This window comes from Molossus molossus, unplaced genomic scaffold (assembly GCF_014108415.1).
Source record: "Molossus molossus isolate mMolMol1 unplaced genomic scaffold, mMolMol1.p scaffold_m16_p_19, whole genome shotgun sequence".
Classification (NCBI taxonomy): Eukaryota; Metazoa; Chordata; class Mammalia; order Chiroptera; family Molossidae; genus Molossus; species Molossus molossus.
In genome coordinates this window covers 5515329-5533710 of record NW_023425354.1, presented here as the reverse complement: position 1 = coordinate 5533710, position 18382 = coordinate 5515329, and the positions used below count along the sequence as shown (strand labels likewise).

The following is an 18382-nucleotide window of genomic DNA, read 5'->3' as shown; positions in this document are numbered from 1 at the left end:
CCATGCATGTTGATTTTAGGAAAATAAACTGTGAAACACAGGTGTGTTACATGAGTTCATGTCACTCACTGCTCAACGGACTTTCATGGCCAACAGCACTGTCTACTTTGGGACGTGTCCTACAAACAAATGTCGCCAAGATATTTGTCTTGTGTGGAAATGCATACAGGGACTGCAACCCCAAATTCTTCTTGGTCAGTGTAGACTTGCACACTACAGATCATCCATTATCAGAACCCAATCTGTTCATAGGTGACAGAGCTCCTGTACTGAAAGGGCCGGCTTAGTTGCATCTCTCCCCCCTCTGGATTACAGTTCCATAAGGGCGAAATCCCCAGTGGCTAAAACCACATTGGGCATATAGTAGATGCTCAAGAAATAACTGATGGAGGTCCGCGAGCCGCGGCGGGGCCGGCCGGGCTGCTCGCATCACTTGGCGCCACAAAGGGCCGCGGAGCTGCGTGGCAGCCCCCGCCGGCCGCGGCTGGCCTCCGCGGGGGCGGAAATTTGTTGCACTTCTTGGGGCTTTGTTTGTTTGTTTTTCCTCTGCTGTATATATATTTTTCGTTATTTTGGACAAAATGTCGGTCCGTGATGTAAAGATTGAGCGAGGAACCTCGGTGGCATTGGGAGCTTTGCAGAAGTTTTCCAAGTAATAACTTCATCAAGATGTCCAGTGAAGGGCAAAGGTCCGATGATGAGAGCCCCAGCACCAGCAGTGGTAGTTCAGATGCAGACCAGCGGGACCCAGCCGCTCCAGAGCCTGAAGAACAAGAAGAAAGAAAACCTTCTGCCACCCAGCAGAAGAAAAACACCAAACTCTCTAGCAAAACGACTGCTAAGTTATCCACTGGTGCTAAAAGAATTCAGAAGGAGCCAGCTGAAATAACCCTTGATCCTCCTCCTAACTGCAGTGCTGGGCCTACAGGAGATGACATTTATGAGTGGAGATCAACTATACTTGGTCCACCAGGTTCTGTACATGAAGGTGGTGTGTTTTTTCTGGATATCACATTTTCATCCGATTATCCATTTAAGCCACCAAAGGTTACTTTTCGCACCAGAATCTATCCCTGCAACATCAACAGTCAGGGAGTCATCTGTCTGGACATCCTTAAAGACAACTGGAGTCCTGCTTTGACGATTTCAAAGGTTTTGCTGTCGATTTGTTCTCTTTTGACAGACTGCAACCCTGCGGATCCTCTGGTTGGAAGCATAGCCACTCAGAATTTGACCAACAGAGCAGAACATGACAGGATAGCCAGACAGTGGACCAAGAGATACGCGACATAATTCACATAATCTGCATGCAGTGTGAAGGAGCAGAAGGCATCTTCTCACTGTGCTGCAAATCTTTACAGCCTTTACAATACGGACTTCTGTGTATATGTTATACTGATTCTACTCTCTGCTTTTATCCTTTGGAGACTGGGAGACTCCCGAAAAGGTAAATGCTATCAAGAGTAGAACTTTGTAGCTGTAGATTAGTTATGTTTAAAATGCCTACTTGCAAGTCTTGCTTCTTTGGGATATCAAAATGTATTTTGTGATGTACTAAGGATACTGGTCCTGAAGTCTACCAAATATTATAGTGCATTTTAGCCTAATTCATTATCTGTATGAAGTTATAAAAGTGCCGTAGATGACTAGGAATTATGTCATTTGTATTAAACCCGGATCTATTTCTGAGTATGTGGTTAATGCTGTTGTGAAAAATGTTTTACCTTTTACCTTTGTCAGTTTGTAATGAGAGGATTTCCTTTTACCCTTTGTAGCTCAGAGAGCACCTGATATATCATCTCAAACACAATAAACATGCTCCTGAAAAAAAAAAAAAAAGAAATAACTGATGGAAAATGAATAAACGAATGACTATTTTCGCCGCATTCTTCCCCTGGCCCTGTAAGCTCCGCTCGGAAACTCTGTCTAGCCCCTAAGGACCAGCCACAGCCCTTCACATCGATGTTTCTCTCTCTCCCTTCCTCTCTCTCCCTCCCACTCTATCTGTACAAAAAATGGAGAAATATCCTCGGGTGAGGATTAAAAAAAAAGAACCAGCCCTGGCCGGTTTGGCTCAGAGGTTAGAGCATCGGCCTGCGGTCCCGAGAGACCCGGGTTCGGTTCCCGCTAAGGGCACGTATCTCGGTTGCAGTTTGTCCCCGGCCCTGGTTGGTCGTGCGGGTGGCAGCCACTTGATGTGTCCCTTCACGTCGATGTTTCTCTCTCTCTCTCTTCCTCTCTCTCCCTCCCTCCCTATCTGAACAAAAAATGTCCTCGGGTGAGGATAAAAAAAAAAAAGAACCAGCCATACACCAGAATTGTTCTCAAGCCCGGTCCTTTTGGTCCACCTGGGTCCCAACCACACTTCACCCTGTTCCCCACTGTGTGCTACGCGAACAAAACATGGCGGCGGAGTGCGCGGAGCTGCGCAGACCGTCTCCCAGGACCAAACTGGAATGACAACTATAACACAGACAGATCGACGGGGAAAAGCAACAGAAAAGCAGCTGGCGAGGACCATACAACGAGGGACACTGACTCCATCCCGGTAGGACTGCGAAGGCGCGAGACGGGGCTGGGCGCCCACGGTCGGCAGCTCGGCAGCGGCCTCAGCTGGGAGCAGCGCCCTCGGGTCACACTCCCAGGCGGCTCCACAGCGCAGCCGGGACAGAGGCTGAAACAGCCACAGCCACTCACCTGGGGCTCCGGCGGAGGGGGCAGACTGGACTGGGACTGTGTCGGGACACTCGGGGTTTGGAGGGCGCTCAGAGCTCTTGCCGAGTGGCAGCTACGAGGACGGTGGCCGTATTGCTCCTTCCCAGGGCCCTGGGGAGAGGCAGCAGCCCCTCCCTCGGAGATCCACCCCCAGCCTGGGGGCCATTGAAGTGCTAATTGAGGCTCATTAACAACCAGCATCTGCCCCGCCCTCGTGAAAGCCCCTCGTGCTGAGCACCTGAGGGAGTTTTTCAATCAACTGACAACCCAAAACTCATCAAGTAACCATTATGTGCTACGTTTCCTATTTTATGTAGTTATCACATTGAGTCCTCACTGCAGATCCAGAGGGAAGGTGATGTTAATTCTGCTTTTCGAATTTTAAAAAAGTCAAAGCTCAGAGAGCAAGTAATTTGTCATATGGCTAGTAATTGGCAGAGCCAGGATTCAACCCCAGGCCAGCTACCCTTTGATCCTGTTGACAGTGAGAAGAAACCTGACATCCAAGAGTTAATAAGACAGCGCATCCTTGAGCTGGTTGGCCCTGGGGTGTCCACTCACTCCACGGCTGTCTCTAAAACAGGTTCTCCCAAAGCAAAAGAAAGTGTTGTCATGAGCGGGAAACTGACTGAAGTAAGCCAGCATGTATTGATGACACCAACCTTTCCCAGGTATAACGCCCCTTTGGTCTGCAGTCTGTGGAATGGGAAACTGTCTCAGCCAAGCTCTCATCCGGGAATTTAGGCAGAGGCAAAGCTAATTTACGAGAAAAACACAGGTCCTCAAAGAGTGAGTTGCGGGCTCTTGATCCCCAGTAGGGGGTGTGCAGAAGCAGCCGATCGCTGTTTCTCACATCCATGTTTCTCTCTCTAAAAAATCAATAAAAACAGATAAAAAATAAATAAAGCAATGATTAGTGGGCTGGATTTATTTGGAAAACTGAAATGAGGCATTTGCTCAGCAACAGTTAGGCTAAACATTGGCATTCCTCTTGTTTGTACCTGCATTGTCCTAACACAATGTGCCTTCCCAACAACATGTACACATTCCATGGTTACAAAGTAACATGTGTTCGTTGCAGAGGAATAATGAAATACAGAGAACACAAAGAATGCATTTCAAATCACCCCTAATCCCACCCCACCAACAACACTCATACACATATGTGGTGTGTTTCTTTTCTGTAGAAAAGCAGTTCACTCCAAGTAAAACAAAGGGTCAATCATGTGTGAATATACTTCATCAACTGGTTTATTACGTTTATTAGGGCTTCTTAATACAGAAAAGTATAAAAAGAAAAATGTAGCCAATAACACCCTCTGAAATACTCTAACACTGTGAGGAAGAAACTAATTTTTCCTCGTACCCTTTCAACTTCTTCTGGCTAGACTAATGATGAAATTAACATGAGGCAGATTAACAGAAGGACATGACCAAATGTGTAACATGTACATGTGGGGGTTCCGTAAGAATATGAGATCCCTGAACAGATAAGGCCTATTTGTCACCTTCTAAGAACGGAGGAGAAGTGGGGAATAGTCGTTTGGGACTTCAAGGGTCAGGAAGGTCATTCACATGGAGATGGAAAAGCAAATGGACGGTAAACAAATGTTTGCTGGGCCATCTTTAGCAACGAGACACAGAGGGGACTTTGATCGAATGGCCTTGCTGGGTGCCTCCCTATCACACCCAGTTCGCATTAACCTACAGTCACCTGTGATGAGAGATCCCTTCCTGAAGCAGGTGCTCTACTAAAACCAGTGCTTCTCAACCACGGAGCCACGAAAGGCCCCAGGAAGATGGGACCTTTTCCTGTGCTGAGGGAAGAAAGTGATGGGAATTCTTCACCCTGGAGGAGAAAAGGATAAAAGGAAAATGAATTAGAATCTTTCCGATCCCTTAGTAAATGAACAATCGAGGTGGCCGTGGAGAGACTGAGCCCTGACATTGTGGCATATTCTCTCTGGGAGGCATTTCTTTGAGCCTGAAGAAACTGGATTTGAGATGTAAAGGATTAAAGTCACTGCACGTAACAAACACACGGAGCCCTGGAACCCAGGAGGAAATACAGTAAAACTGGAAAGAAGTTGGTCTGGGGAGAGAAGGTGGAGAACGTCCAAAGTCAACACCGTAGACAGCCTCGTGTGTGCCCTGCTGCCGACCTGGTCACAGTCAGAGGCACACCGTGCTGGGGTCACGGGTCCGACCCAGGGAGCCCCTGACGGTCGTCATACTTTCACAGTTTGGTTTTATCATGTCTATTTCTTGTTAAGTCCACGTAATGGGCTCTCGTCAGCCTTTCCAACTCCCTTGGACGCTCGCCTCTGAGAAGTAGCTCCCGTCTGCGTTGAAACCAGGACGTGTGTCCACTCATTCATCCTCTCATTCGCCGGCTGCCGCCGGCCGCAGGCTGGGGGGGCACCTGTGCGTTTACGGTTGTGAGTACACGAAGCACAGAGTTTATTCTTGTGCCGTTACGTGTGAATGACACCGCACCTGGACTTCAGTGCGAACCCCCCCACTTCTTCCTCCCGTGAATGCCGCCCTGCTCCCTCAGTCGCTCCCCTGAGGCTGAAAGTCTGAGAGGTATAGTCTCATGGTCACATCAGACGTTTATTAACTTGGGGTGAAACAAGATGCTTTCGTGTCTTCTTCAGGGACTTTAATAGAAAATTGTGTGTGTGTGTGTGTGTACCCTCTGTGTATATATGTATCTGTGTGTATGAGTATCTGTGTGTGTGTGTATCTGTGTGTGTGTTTCTGTGTATGTTTTTGTGTGTACCTCTGTGTATGTATGCATCTGTGTGCGTTGGTATGTGGTGTGTGTGTGTGTGGGTGTGTGCACACATGTGTATGTGTGTTTTCAAGTAACCCACTGTCCCAGCCACGACATCCTCACAGAAGCCTAATGCAGACTGCAGGCCCTCACGCCTCTCTGCTGCTCCCTTTCAGACCATCCTGGTGGGCGACAGTGGCGTGGGGAAGACATCTCTGCTGGTCCAGTTCGACCAGGGCAAGTTCATCCCCGGTTCCTTCTCGGCCACTGTGGGCATCGGATTCACAGTAAGTAGTCCCAGCCTCTGGGGCCCTGTTTGCCTCTGTCAGGGTCCCAGCAGGAAACAGGTGGACGTTGGATCATTCAAGGAGGTTTAATAAAAAGACTATTTACCAAGGTATAGGCGGGGTCTTGGGCAACCAGGAGGGATGGTACAGGGTTTTGGGGTCATTACAGGGCATCCCTCCCCCAAGCTTAAAGGAGGTCGCAGGAGGGAACCATCACAGACCCAGGGACGGACAGAGAGCTGTGTGGAGAGGGCTGGGGGGCAGGAAATGTGACCATCGGTGCAGGAACACAGCAACGCCCAGTAACTCCCCCACCCACTGCCTACCTCCTGCTCCCCCCATATGGGGCTCCCTGCCCCCCACTGCACAAAACTCCAAGCTGGAAAGCAGGGGAATATGCTGGTGTGGGATTGCTCGTGCCCACCCCCAAGGTAATGAGGACCTGGAGGCAAAGGCACAGACTGTTAAAAACAGCGCGATTGTAGCATTGTGGTCCGAGGGCACTGGTTGGTCGAAGGTTCAAGTTCCGTTTTTTTTTTATCCTCACCCGAGGACATTTTTCCATTTTTTTTGTTCAGATAGAGTGGGAGGGAGCAAGAGGAAGAGAGAGAGAGAGAAAAAAAAATTGAGGTGAAAGGGACACATCGAGTGGCTGCCACCCGCACGACTAACCAGGGCCAGGGACAAACTGCAACCGAGGTACGTGCCCTTAGCGGGAACCGAACTCGGGTCTCTCTGGACCACAGGCCAACGCTCCAACCGCTGAGCCAAACCAGCCAGGGCATCAAGTTCCGTTTTTAGCACTTGGTCTCTCCCTGGACACAGCACAGGGGCAGCTCCGATTAGGGAAGTAGTACCAAACCGAGCCCCTCGTGGGTCCAAGGCCTCCCTCCCCCTCCCTCCACCCCTCGCCTTTCTCTCCACTTTCACCGAGACTGCTCTCCGGAACCTGACCCTGGGAAGCCCTCTGGAGGGGGGCTGGCTCTTCTCCTGGACGATTCTCAGGAGCTGCAGGGCCCTTCTTTGAGGTCTCCAGAATCCTGGGGAAGAGCACATGTCATTTTGGGGGCAGCCTGTGGGACCAAGCAGAGCACAGACCCCCAAGGCCACACACGGGCTGGGACACAGTCAGGTCACGCTTGTGGAAAGAGAGAAGGGAACCCCAGAAGCTGAGCTTGCCCGTTGGGCCACAGAGAGGAAGGCAAAGGCCCACGATGAACAGGGCTTCAAAGTGAAGCTGCAATGAGGGCCCAGCCCCCATGTGGGGCCTGGAACCCAGCCTGAAACCCCAGTGCCGGGCTCTCCGGGCCCTGGGAGCAGCCGGGCTCCAGCGTTCAGGCCGAGTCCCAGGAGGGTCGGGCTGTCCTGACGGCCCCTGAGGCCTTCCATGAGGTGGCCCAGGGTGTCTGGTACGGGCTGCCCCCTCAGCACACGGCACACAATGCCCTGTCACACTCAAGTCTCCGCACCCACTCCGCGCCCATCCTCCCACCTGGCAGACTCAGAGGGCAGAGCGTGGGGTGGCTACTGGTATACACACTCTGATGCACACTCCACAGGTGCACAGGGATGGGACTCCCCCAAATGTTGCCGCTAGCCTGGTGGGAAAAGTGAGGCACCCCGAGTGTGGTTAAATGGACATTCTGAAGCCGCCTGAGACAGGACAGACCAGGCTCCCCCTCTCTCCCCGGGCTGCACCTTCTAGAATCTAGACCTTGCTGACTGCGTGGCACCAGTCAGCACCAGGAAGCTCGGACTCACCTGGGACGAACCCATGGGCAGCTCCCACTGAGTGAGGGTCTGAAGGCTCAACCCAGGCCCAAGCCGGGGGACTCCCGGGTCAAGAGCACCAGCGGACACACACCCAGGGCGCCCCACATGCTGAGGGGGGAGCCGCAAGGGCAGCCCGTGGTAGTAGCCACCCGAGAACACACGGCCGACCCCGGGCCTAGACACAGCTGCCCATTTACGAAGAGGTTTGTGGCCGTGGCCGAGAAAATGTCCGTCTCCTCCGAAAGCCCCTGCCCACTGCTCCGCCTGTGCTGAGGGCCCCCCGTCCCTTCCCTTCCCCGCAGCAGCTCTTCCGGACCCGCTGCTCCGAGCAGCTGGCTCTTGGCACAGCTACAGTCCCGTGACCTGCTGAGCAAAGGGGCTGGAGGACCTTCAAATATCCCTGGCCTGGGGGGCCCCAGAGAGCCAGGCTACTGCTGCTTATCCATCGGCCATTCACGTGGAGATCGCAAGTACTGCTTAGAACCGGCAGTTCCAAGTGCCCCACCCCCGCTGGCCCGGCTGTGGCGACATTCGTGTGATGGAACTGAGGCAGAGGGCCCGGCCTCCAGCCAGCCAGCCAGCCTAAGGGCAGCAGGAGAGGGGAGGAGCCCTGGGACTTCCGCTTTAAAGAATACAGGATGAGTGGGGTGACACAGGATGAGTGGGGTGACACAGGATGAGTGGCTACCTAGGGGGCCCTCAGGCCAGCTCCCAGGGCCCCTGGAGCAACCCTCACCCAAGAAACCACCAGGCCTGCTGCCTTCTGGAAGTGGCACCTGCCCAGGTCCTGTGCGGATGCCTCTCAGGTCAAGGTCTTCCCCAACTCCATGACCAGCTCCCTTACTGGCTGGCAAGTCCTGCTGATGGGTTTACTGGGGTGCTGACACCGATGGGGTCCACACAGTACTCTTTCTAGCCAGCCCCTCTCCCACCCCAGTTCAGGTCCTTCCCTGAACTCTCCAGTCTTGCCTAAATACTGCTGCAAAACGCATCCTCCAAAAGCCTCTCTCACCCGCCACCCGGCCACCCCTTCAGGGGCTTCCTCTTGCCTTCCAGACAGACTGTAAATCCATCGTCCGCGCAGCTTCTCCTCTCCCATCCGTGCCCCCCGCCGGCGTCCCACCACGCGTACTGATGAGGTTATGGCGTGCCCACCTCCAGAAAATAACTCCAGAAGTTACAGGGCTGGAGGTGGGTGTACACATCGTCCCCAAAAGCCTGCCTCTCGCCCCTCACCTCCAACACCCAAGTACAGAGGTGCAGGCACCCCTCCTCCCTTCACACCCCTCCAAGAATTCCTTTATAATGCACCCTCTCTGTGCCGTGTGCTGTGCTTGCTGCAGAATGTTGGGACAGGCGGAACTGATGGCTGGCCAGCCCACAGAACCCCTGAGCTCTGCTATGAGCAACCCAGGACACACTCCTACCCGCTGCCACCAGGAGCTGCAGGGTTCCTGGCATGTCCTGGAGACTCTGCTCAGAATGATTCACAACCTCATGAATTCATCTGATACCAAACGTTTAAGGCCTACTAACCGCGAAGGTGGAGGGGCACGGGTAACAAGGCCAGCTGTGCCTTCAGCGTCGCCTGGACTGCTAGGGGTGTGCCGGGAAGGCTTTCTCCCGGTGGGGCATTCCGGACGCTACCGCTCAGCAGGTCAGGGAGAAATGAGAGGCCGTCCACACTAAGGGGTCAAAGTTCAAACACCAGCCAAGCAGGGGCCATGTGCTGCAAGGTAACTATCTGGTAGGTAAATACAATTATATTCACATGATATCAGGCTGGGCTGCATTAATAAAGGTGAAACTTCCTGGGCGCTTTCCTCCAAGTGTACACCTACTCTCAAACGCAGCACTGCGCAGGTCCGGGGCGTCGCAGCCTCCCGGACCCACACCCGGGGCCACCTGTTGACCGCCGGCTGGCTGTGCTCGGGCGCCGCCTGCTGGCCGCGCTGCGCAGCGACAGCGGAAAACCTGGCGCCGGTGTGCGGGTCCCAAAGATGCCAGACCTTCCGCAGTAGGCACAGGGTCTCCCGGGACCGCTTTCCGTGGGAACTTAGCCCCGACGGCTGGTGACTTTGGGGAACCAGTCCTAGGGGTGCATTTGGCCGAGGCCCTCAGAGCTGGAAGCCGGGTCAGTGTTGCTTAGGGGGCCCGCCTGCCCCTCCGGCGCTGACCCTGCGGTCCCGCGCCCCGGTGAGACAGCCCGCCCCGACGGTGTCGTGGGTTGACGGGACAGAGGGAGGAGCCTGTCGGGGTCCTGGCAGGGGTGGTGAAGGGTAGGAGGAGTGGGTGGAGCTAAGGCAGAGCTGTTTGTGCTCTGTCCCTCGAGCCGCCAGCCCTAGCTCACCTCTGGTCCGGGGACATGGGCACGCCTGGCGCCGCTGCCACCCAGGATGGCGAGGCCCCCGAGCTCTCCCCGCCCTGCACTCCGAGCTACGATCTCACGCTCAAGGTGGGTGGGCACTGCGCCCAACGGTGGGACCCCTGTGCTGGTTCTGAGGGCCACCCCTCCCTGCCCTGAGACCCTTTCTGGCTGCGTCTGCGTTGGGCTCAGCCCTTCCTTCCCCCAGGAAGCCGAGGGTCCCAGAGTTCAGGGGGAGGGTGGAGACTCAGCCCCTAGGCCCACCCCAACCTCTTGGTACCTGGGCTGGCTCAGCCGGGGCTGGGAGAGGAAGCCCAGAAGTGACTCCCCGACCCAATTTTCTTCTGCCACACTCCAGCTAGTACGAGTCCCAGGACCCCCGTGCTTCTCGGGAAGGGTGAACTCACCTGTAGGAGGCCCCCGGGGCCTGGACACCCGGAGAGGACGGCCCCTGGCGGCGGAGCACCTTGCAGTGAATGCCCTTTTCCCACCTAAGCTCTGAGCTGACACTTGACGTCCAGTTCCTTAGCACAAAAACTCTCTAGGTCCCAGCTGCCCCCAAGTCCTATCTTTCCTCTTTCCACTACTGCCTCTCACCTTCTTCCAGAACGCAGGCCCACCTGGGACTTTTTAGAACCGGAGAAAGAGCTCAGGGGTTAGTCAGTCCCCACCTGGGAGCTGTAAGTCAGCTCTCTGGGACTCGGTCCCTCTACAGGGTGACCTTGTCCAGAAGCAGGTGAGGGTGGCGGTGGACACTGGTCTGTCTGCCCTCCTCCCCACCCTTGGAGCAGGCAGGTGCCAGGGACTCGGAAAGAGGTGCTGAGGGAACCCCGAGCCATCCTTTGGTCTCGGCTGGCTGTGGCTCAGCGAGGTGGCCGTCCTGCCTCCGGCTGCAAGGGGCCTGCCTCCTCTGTGCCTTGGCTTCCTCCCCACATGCAGGGGCTCACTCTAACTAGGAACCTGGGGCCTCCACCCCCAGTTTCAGGGGAAGCCACTCTGCAAGTCAGCCGCCCAAAGCCGTTGAGATAGGCGTCCTGTGTGGGCTCCGGGCAGGAAATGGGCCCCTGGGCCTTCAGTGGGAGGGAAGCTGCGGAGGGCCAGCCCTCAGGCTGTGGAGGACCACCTGACCTCCTTGCCGGACAAGCCAGCCCAGCTGTTTGCCTAGGAGGTGGCAAGGCTGGGCAGCTGTTTGTGTTTAGTGGCTTTGCCTGGCTCGTAGGTGACTAGCATCGTTTGCTCAAGGCAGCTGTGATCTGTAAAGTACACAGGAGCTCACCCTCCTTACCTCCGTCATCGGGGCTGGGACCAGGGACCAAGGAGCAGTGTGGCTACAGAGGGCTCCCCAGCCCCTCCATCTGTCCCCTGGGCCAAGCAGCATCTGTGGAAAGTTGGCCCCTGGCCCCCACCCACCTTTGTGCCTCAGGCTGGCCCCAGGTCTGCCCCAGGACACTGGGTCCAAGACAGCCCGGGAGGAGCCTGTCAGGAGCTCCTTGGGCTGCATTAGAAGGGATGGGGCTACAGCAGGCAGGACACCCCTGGGCCACTCTTCTTAAGTCTTAAGTGATCCACGTCAACATTCTTGGTCCTAGCCATTAACAGACTCTAGAAAGGCCTCCAAGAAATCATCCCTCCTCCTTCTAGCCATTGTGGAAACAATGCCACAGCTACAGAGTCCTCCCGGTCCCCCAGTAAGCCCTTCCCAAGCCAGGACCCCAGCCTTCATCTACCTTCTGCTCAGCCCCCTACCTCTGCACCAGTCAGCTCATCCCAGTACCCCATGTGCACAGCAGGACAGCCTTTGTCAAGAATAACTCAAACCTAGTCCCTGTTCGACCCACTAAGTATCTCATCGGCCAGCTGGGAAAATTCCAGTGTCAGATCTATACCCCTGTTCTCCAATATGGAGGAATATCTGGACAGAGGGCTCGCCTCCCGACCCCGCATGTTCCCCAGAGAAGATGAGCAGAGATTGGCCGAGCAATAAAAGGATGGAACACAACCCTCTGCCCCCTCCTCCCTGCCCTACAGTGACCCCATGACGCCAATTTGCGGTTATTTGTCCCACGTGGGAGGTCTCTGCTGCAAGAACTTCAGACTAAATGTCTTCCCACCTCAGTATAAAGTTGAACCTCCCCTTCCCTAATGTATGCAACCTTTCGGTAAACACGTAAATCGTAAGAAGCTTCCAGGAAGTTGGGTGAGGGCAGGAGGGCAGAGGGAGCCTGCGAGGCCAGCGAGGCGGCGGAAGGAGCAGCGAAGGCGGCAGCAGGCTTTCCAGAAGCAGATGCCCCCGGCACCTCAGCATCCCCCTCACCCTCTGCCCCTTTCCAGGGCCTCTCTCCCTGGAAGCCCAGAAATGTGCCCCAACTCCCCATTAACTGCCTCTGCCCCCATCTCCTAGGTGATGCTTCTGGGAGACTCGGGCGTCGGGAAAACCTGTTTCCTGATCCGATTCAAAGACGGGGCCTTCCTGTCCGGGACCTTCATAGCCACCGTCGGCATAGACTTCAGGGTGAGGTGGCCGCAGGCTCTGCCTCCCAGCAGCGAGCCAGGGGCTAGGGCTCAGGCACGGGGGCACTGCCCTCTCCTTGCCCGTCCTGGCTCTGCAGGACAGCTGTGGCTCACTGCCCCGAGGGCACAAGGGCTGCTCCCCAGGGACCACTGAGGTGGACAGGTTTGATGAGTCTGGGCTTGGTGGGCTCCTTGCCCCACTACAGGATGTGAAAACAGAGGCTGAGTCTTCAGGTTCAGCCCCCAGCAGGGCAGACGTGGCAGGTGTGAGCCGGGCTCCCTGGCCCTCAGCCCCCTGCTCGGTGCCCTCGTGCTGGGCTCCTCTGGCAAGGCCTCGGGAGCTCACCCTCTTTCCCAGGTGAGCATTCCAGGAAGCACGCGCTGCAGCAGGTTGAAGAGCTGGGCTGGCGAGCTGGGAGACAGCAGCTTGCTGGGTCCCTCCTCTACCTTGAGGATCCCTTCCTGACTAATCGGGGGCCGCTGAGCACCCTAAGCACTGCACACCCGAGGGGCCCCTGCAGGTTCTGTCAGGCAGGAGGGGAGCGAAGTTCCACTGAGGAGAATCAGCAGGCAGCTGGCGGAGGAGGTCCCCAGGATGCTGGCGGCACCTCACCTCTAAGAGCTTGGCTGCAGGATGGGACTGAGTGCCTGGAGGGGCAGACGGAAGTGGAGAAGGGACAGGATCCCCACTTCCCAGCCCTGTGCCACCTGCTGAGCCCTGGGGAGACCGAGGCAGGTTCTCAGGTTCCCCTTACCCTGGTGTGTTGTGGGAAGAGCAGACGGAGTTCCCACAAGACAGGGCTCCTCGGTGGGAGCCCTGATGGGGTGATCTGGCTGGAGACATCCCTGAGGTTCACCACAGCCCCTCTAGTCCTGGACAGGATGTTTGCTCCTCAGTGGGATGTCAGCTGAGCGCAGGAGCCAAGACTGCCCTTCCCTCTGACCCCCGTCCCTCTGCCTTTTCTCTCGCAGAACAAGGTGGTGACCGTGGACGGTGTGAGGGTGAAGCTGCAGGTGAGACGGGAGGCTTCGTGGGGGGTGGAGGACTGCCCCTGCTCTTCACCGAACCACAGGAGGCCTGTGGCCCTGCCCTCAGCCTGGGGTGATTTCCTGTGGGGCCCACAACAAGCAGCCACTGGCTTTTGTTTGATGTCTTCGGAAAAAGCAGCTCCCAGGCTCCCTTGCCCCTGGCGAGGGCAGCCCAGAGTGCCTTCAGACAAGCTTAGGCTCGCTCCCTCTCCTCCCGTGTCCCGGGTCATCTGCTCCAGGAGGCTGGGGCAGAGGCCACGGCACTGAATAAGCTTGAGGGCTCAACACCTGTCACCACACAGGACATCATCAGGTGTTCAGAAGCCCATGAGAACCTAGAGAAGGAAAGAGCCCACCTTCCCACCTCTCTCTCCTACCCCGTGTCCATCCCTCCCTAGATCTGGGACACCGCAGGGCAGGAGCGGTTCCGCAGTGTCACCCACGCTTACTACCGAGACGCCCAAGGTGAGTCCCTCGTGCACTCCGGCTCCCTCGCCGGCCCACTGGGCACGTCCGTCCTTCCGCTCCAAGTCTCTGTGTGATCTCTCTCTCCCCCTCCAGCCTTGCTCCTGCTGTACGACATCACCAGCAAGTCTTCCTTCGAAAACATCCGGGTAGGTCGCTCCGTCCACCACCCACGGCAGCCGAAGCAGGGCCTGTGGAGGCCAGGACTGTTCCCTGCTGTGGGAAGGAGTGGAGCGCAGAACACTGCTGCCCTGGAAACGTGCCCGAGCTGTGACTCAGAAGTAATAAGCTGCCCCTGGGTACTGATGGGCACATGGGCACGGAGGCCAGGCCCCTGCTTGGCCCTGACAGTGATTCATGAGAGTGTTTCATGACGAAAGTTCATAAAGTACCCAGCTCCAACCTGGGCAATTACCCAGAGACCAAGGGGAGAGCCCAGGCAGAGAAGTCTATCCGTACATCCAGCCCAAGGTGCAAGAAAGTGACTGAGGCAGACAGAGTGAGTGGCTCTGTCCTCACCACCAAACTATTGAAGAAAGTAGATCACAATTCAACAAATATAAGCACTGACCCTGTGCGTAGCCCTGTAAAGGTTCCACGTGCTCCCTGACCTCAAGGGGTTGACGAGCAAACGGGAACAAGACATACAGATATAAAACGGCTTATAAAGAGGATGGAGCCCTGGCCAATGTGGCTCCGTTGGTCGTAGTGGCATTCCACGCACCGGAAGGTTGTGGGTTCAATTCCTGATCAGGGCACAAACCTAAGTTGTGGGTTTGATCCCCGGTCAGGGTGCATATGAGGTACAGCCGATCAGTGTTTCTCTCACATTGATGTTTCTCTCTCTCTCTCTCTCTCTTTCCCTTTCTCCATCTCTAAAATAAATTTTAAAAAGAGGATGGAAATCTATGGCACTCAGACTGCCACCCCCAACCCCATGCTCATGGCAGACATGACTTAATCAATCACAGTATTTTTGATCACTGAGCCTTTATGTGGCCTTAGAATCCTCCGCAGGAAATCGCTGGTGACTACCCACTGATTTATGAGACAAAGCCTCTGCCATCTCTGTAGAACTGCATGGGGCTTGGGGCCACTCAGGACTAGAGAGGCCAGAACAAGGACACAAATGAGAGAATGCACAGGGCACCATGTTTCGGGGGCAGTGAGTAGCCCAGGATAATCAAACAGGGCAGAAGAAGGAAAAGCGAAAGGGACGGGGAGAATGGCTGGTGTTCAGCCTGAGCCCAGCTCACCCTCTTCCGCAGGCCTGGCTCACGGAGATTCACGAGTACGCCCAGAGGGATGTGGTGATCATGCTGCTAGGCAACAAGGTGAGTGGCTCCAGGGCAGGACCAGCCCACCCCAAACCTCCTCTCCCGCTGCCACAGCACCACCTCCACGCAGCCTCATCGCTGCCCTGTGTTAGCTGGACAGCCTTCCAGCAAAGGACTCTTTCCAGTCCCCAGTTCAGGGTGAGACCTACCTGTCAGCTCCGCCCCATCTCATCTGTCCTTTCGCTTTGGAAATGGTCCCCTGCAGGGAAACCTCAAGCTGCTACTTGTGAGATCCAGGGCTGCCCAGCTGCTCAGCCCCTGTTAGAACATAGTGACTAAGGTCATGGATGCAGAGCTAAGACCAAAAAGGGTTAGGCCCAACCACTGTCACCCCCCTAAAGCTGGGTCACCACACCCTTACCAAGAAGAGTTACCTTTCCAAGTGGGACCGAGATCCCAAGGCAGGGAGCTGGGAACTCAGCCTGAACCAGGTGCAAACCCTGGCCCCATGCCAATCATACTGCCCACAGTCCCACAGGCCACCAGCAGAGGGCGGGCAGTGCCTGCTCCTGGGGCAAAAGATGGGCCAGCAGGGGCAGGAGAGGGGCCAGCTGGGGTCAAGTCTTCCTTCCCCAGAGTGACCCCCCTGGCTCGACAGGCAGACGTGAGCAGTGAGAGGGTGATACGTTCGGAGGACGGAGAGAGACTAGCCAGGGTAAGTGACTGCCTGTGGGCAGGGCGACGGGTGGGGGCAACCAGAGGCTGGCCCTGAGGACACTCTCTCCCTGGCAGGAGTACGGAGTTCCCTTCATGGAGACCAGCGCCAAGACGGGCATGAATGTGGAGTTAGCCTTTCTGGCCATTGCCAAGTGAGAGCTGAGCAGGGAAGGGAACCGTGCAGGGCAGGGTGGCACCATCTGGGAATCCAGGAGGGCCTGGCCCCTGGCCCAGCCCCTGGGCTCAGTTGCATTCTGCATTCTGAGGGCCACTTGCCCCAGGCCATGGGAGAAGGGAGGATGCTCTGCACCTCACTCCCTGCCCAGCCCAGTGCTTCTTCTTCTTTAAGGGAGCTGAAATACAGAGCCGGGCAGCAGGCTGATGAACCCAGCTTCCAGATTCGAGACTACGTGGAGTCCCAGAAGAAGCGGCCCAGCTGTTGCTCCTTCTTGTGACTCCCAAGGGGCTGAGAGAAGGCTCCAGAGGCCCAGGAGAATGCAGCCCTCTCCCCCAGACCTGGTTGATTCTGAGCTGCTGAGCCAATGGGGAGAGAGTTGGGGGCCCAGTGCACAGCCCCTTCCCGATTGGGGGCTGTACCACCACCCCTATCCTAGTTCCTGTAGCTTCCCTGCATCCCCAGAGAGGGTAAAATATTTATATTTCATTTTAGTGATAGATAATTTAACACACACAAGGGCACCAGAAAACCAAGGTAGGGACCTGGTGGCCTTTTGCATTCCAGTATATACTAGGACTTAGGGGCTGGGCCTCCCTCCTAGCCATGATGAGGGCAGTATTGCTCCAGCTCACTACCAAGAACATGCACTTCTGGGGCATAAGGGCAGGCAGTGACCCTGTTCCCACCCTCACTTCATCTGGAGAGAAGCTGAGTGGACCCCAACCTTCATTTCCTCCAGTTTCCCAGGGAACACTCTTCCCCAGTAAGATGGGCCCTTGTGCTGGAAGCTCAACCAAAGCTTATCTCTTATCAGGGAAGACAAGGAATATGGAGATTGGGCAGGGGCTCAGCTCCCTCCCTGGGAGGGGGGAGAGGAGTAGCAGATGGGGTCTTTTTGGCTACCTCTAGCCTTACTAGCCTGCTTTAGGAGGTGTACCCCTTTTCCTCCAGCCCACAAGCACAATGGGGCACTTGGAAACATTTGGTTTCTATCTCTGGATCTCCCTGAATCCCTAGTCTTACTTACCTTCCTTTCTGCCTATGCCCCTAGACACCTAAGGTCACAGCGAAGGAAAGGTTTCTCCTGTCTCAACCCTTGGGCAGGTGTGCAGTCCACACGCTACTTCTTCAAGCAGCTGTAGTGCTTCCACTGGGTAAAGAGCCAGTAAAGGGAAACCCCTAACTCCTGGAGCAGGTGGGAAGCAAACCTCACCCCATGTGTATCCCCCTAAACCCAACTCGTCTCTCTCCTTTAACCCATGCCCTTTTCTTCGCAAACAGGCCCCAGGGCCCAAACTGCCTCTCTCTCTTCCTATTGAGACAGGCTAGGGAATGAGAGGTCATCCATTTCTGGGTTAACCAGAATGTGTGCAAAACAAGGTCATGTGGGTAAGGCTGGGGAGGGGAAAGGGGCAGCAAGAGTTTACGTGAGACTAGGGTAACACGTCTCCCAAAGCCCCGACCCCAGCAACTGGAAGGGGATAGGAGATGGGAATGTCAGGACCTGGAGGCACCGTAACTCCAGCTCCCCAGGACAGGGGCAGAGGAGAGGGGTGGGAAAGAGGTATCACTGCACATTTCTGAGGGTACTGCATTTGCTTTCAAGGCAGAAATCTTGTCTGAGCAGAGTCAGCAGCTCCAACTTGGGCCCTGATAAGGAAGCTCTTGGAGGCCTCTCCCGGGGAGAGCAGGGAGGAGCCTGACCTTGCCCAAGGCAGGTCAAAAGGGATCCAGTACCATGGGCTGCTCTGGGCCTTTGGTGTTTGTTTTTTTCAGAATTAAATTGCAGTATTTTGGAAAGTACATCTTGTCCGCTGTTTCTTTGAGTTGCGCCCAGGAGAGGGGATCGTGTTGAAAAGGAGGGTTAGTGTTTATTGGAGGAACTGTCATTAACTGCCAAAATCATTTGATCCTCATCCTTCAATGTCCCCAACTAGTCACCTCACCCTCTCACAGACTGCCTAGCCTCTGTGACCGGCCTCTTATCTGTAAGGAGCTGAAAGGCTTATCTTACGGTCCTAGTCATTTTTTCTTTATTGAAGAAAGCCAGGGCCCCTGCCCCTGTAAACTGTACTGAGGTTGGTTACCTGACTCTGCTCTGCCTGTCCCCACCCCCAATTTCTCTGGTCAAAAGCTAACGCCAATGCCCATGCCGTTGCCCTAGGTGGCCTCTCTTCAATGCAGTCCCGCGAAGCCTCTCTGAGCCCTCAGTCCCAGTGAGTATCAGAGCACGCACCCCTATAAACAGGTCCTGGGCCAGCACAGAGTGAGCCCACAAACGGAAGGCTT

General features: G+C 55.5%; 2 protein-coding genes across 3 annotated transcripts in view; both read left to right on the top strand.

Moving 5' to 3' along the window:
• RAB37 (RAB37, member RAS oncogene family) overlaps positions 1 to 18014 on the top strand; it is a 58174-nt gene extending 40160 nt beyond the window's left edge. Inside the window, exons 1-9 of one of the 2 annotated variants that reach the window (XM_036268010.1) lie at positions 9880 to 10006; positions 12318 to 12428; positions 13400 to 13441; positions 13855 to 13921; positions 14018 to 14070; positions 15190 to 15255; positions 15857 to 15913; positions 15991 to 16067; positions 16265 to 18011. In XM_036268010.1, coding sequence (XP_036123903.1) covers positions 9917 to 10006; positions 12318 to 12428; positions 13400 to 13441; positions 13855 to 13921; positions 14018 to 14070; positions 15190 to 15255; positions 15857 to 15913; positions 15991 to 16067; positions 16265 to 16370 — 669 coding nt within the window. In that variant the 5' untranslated portion in view covers positions 9880 to 9916 and the 3' untranslated portion in view covers positions 16371 to 18011. Of the gene's footprint in view, positions 1 to 5667; positions 5779 to 9879; positions 10007 to 12317; positions 12429 to 13399; positions 13442 to 13854; positions 13922 to 14017; positions 14071 to 15189; positions 15256 to 15856; positions 15914 to 15990; positions 16068 to 16264 lie in introns of those variants that run through there. The other variant, XM_036268011.1, reaches the window with a different exon arrangement.
• LOC118633860 (ubiquitin-conjugating enzyme E2 E3-like) lies at positions 616 to 1432 on the top strand. The gene has a single exon (XM_036268012.1). The coding sequence runs from the start codon at positions 670 to 672 to the stop codon at positions 1291 to 1293; it is 624 nt and encodes a 207-aa protein (XP_036123905.1). The 5' UTR covers positions 616 to 669; the 3' UTR covers positions 1294 to 1432.
• Positions 18015 to 18382: the final 368 nt, after the last annotated feature.

Bases quoted from the DNA above. Each gene is read 5' to 3' on its own strand.
- LOC118633860 (XM_036268012.1), top strand. From the start codon at position 670: ATGTCCAGTGAAGGGCAAAGGTCCGATGATGAGAGCCCCAGCACCAGC.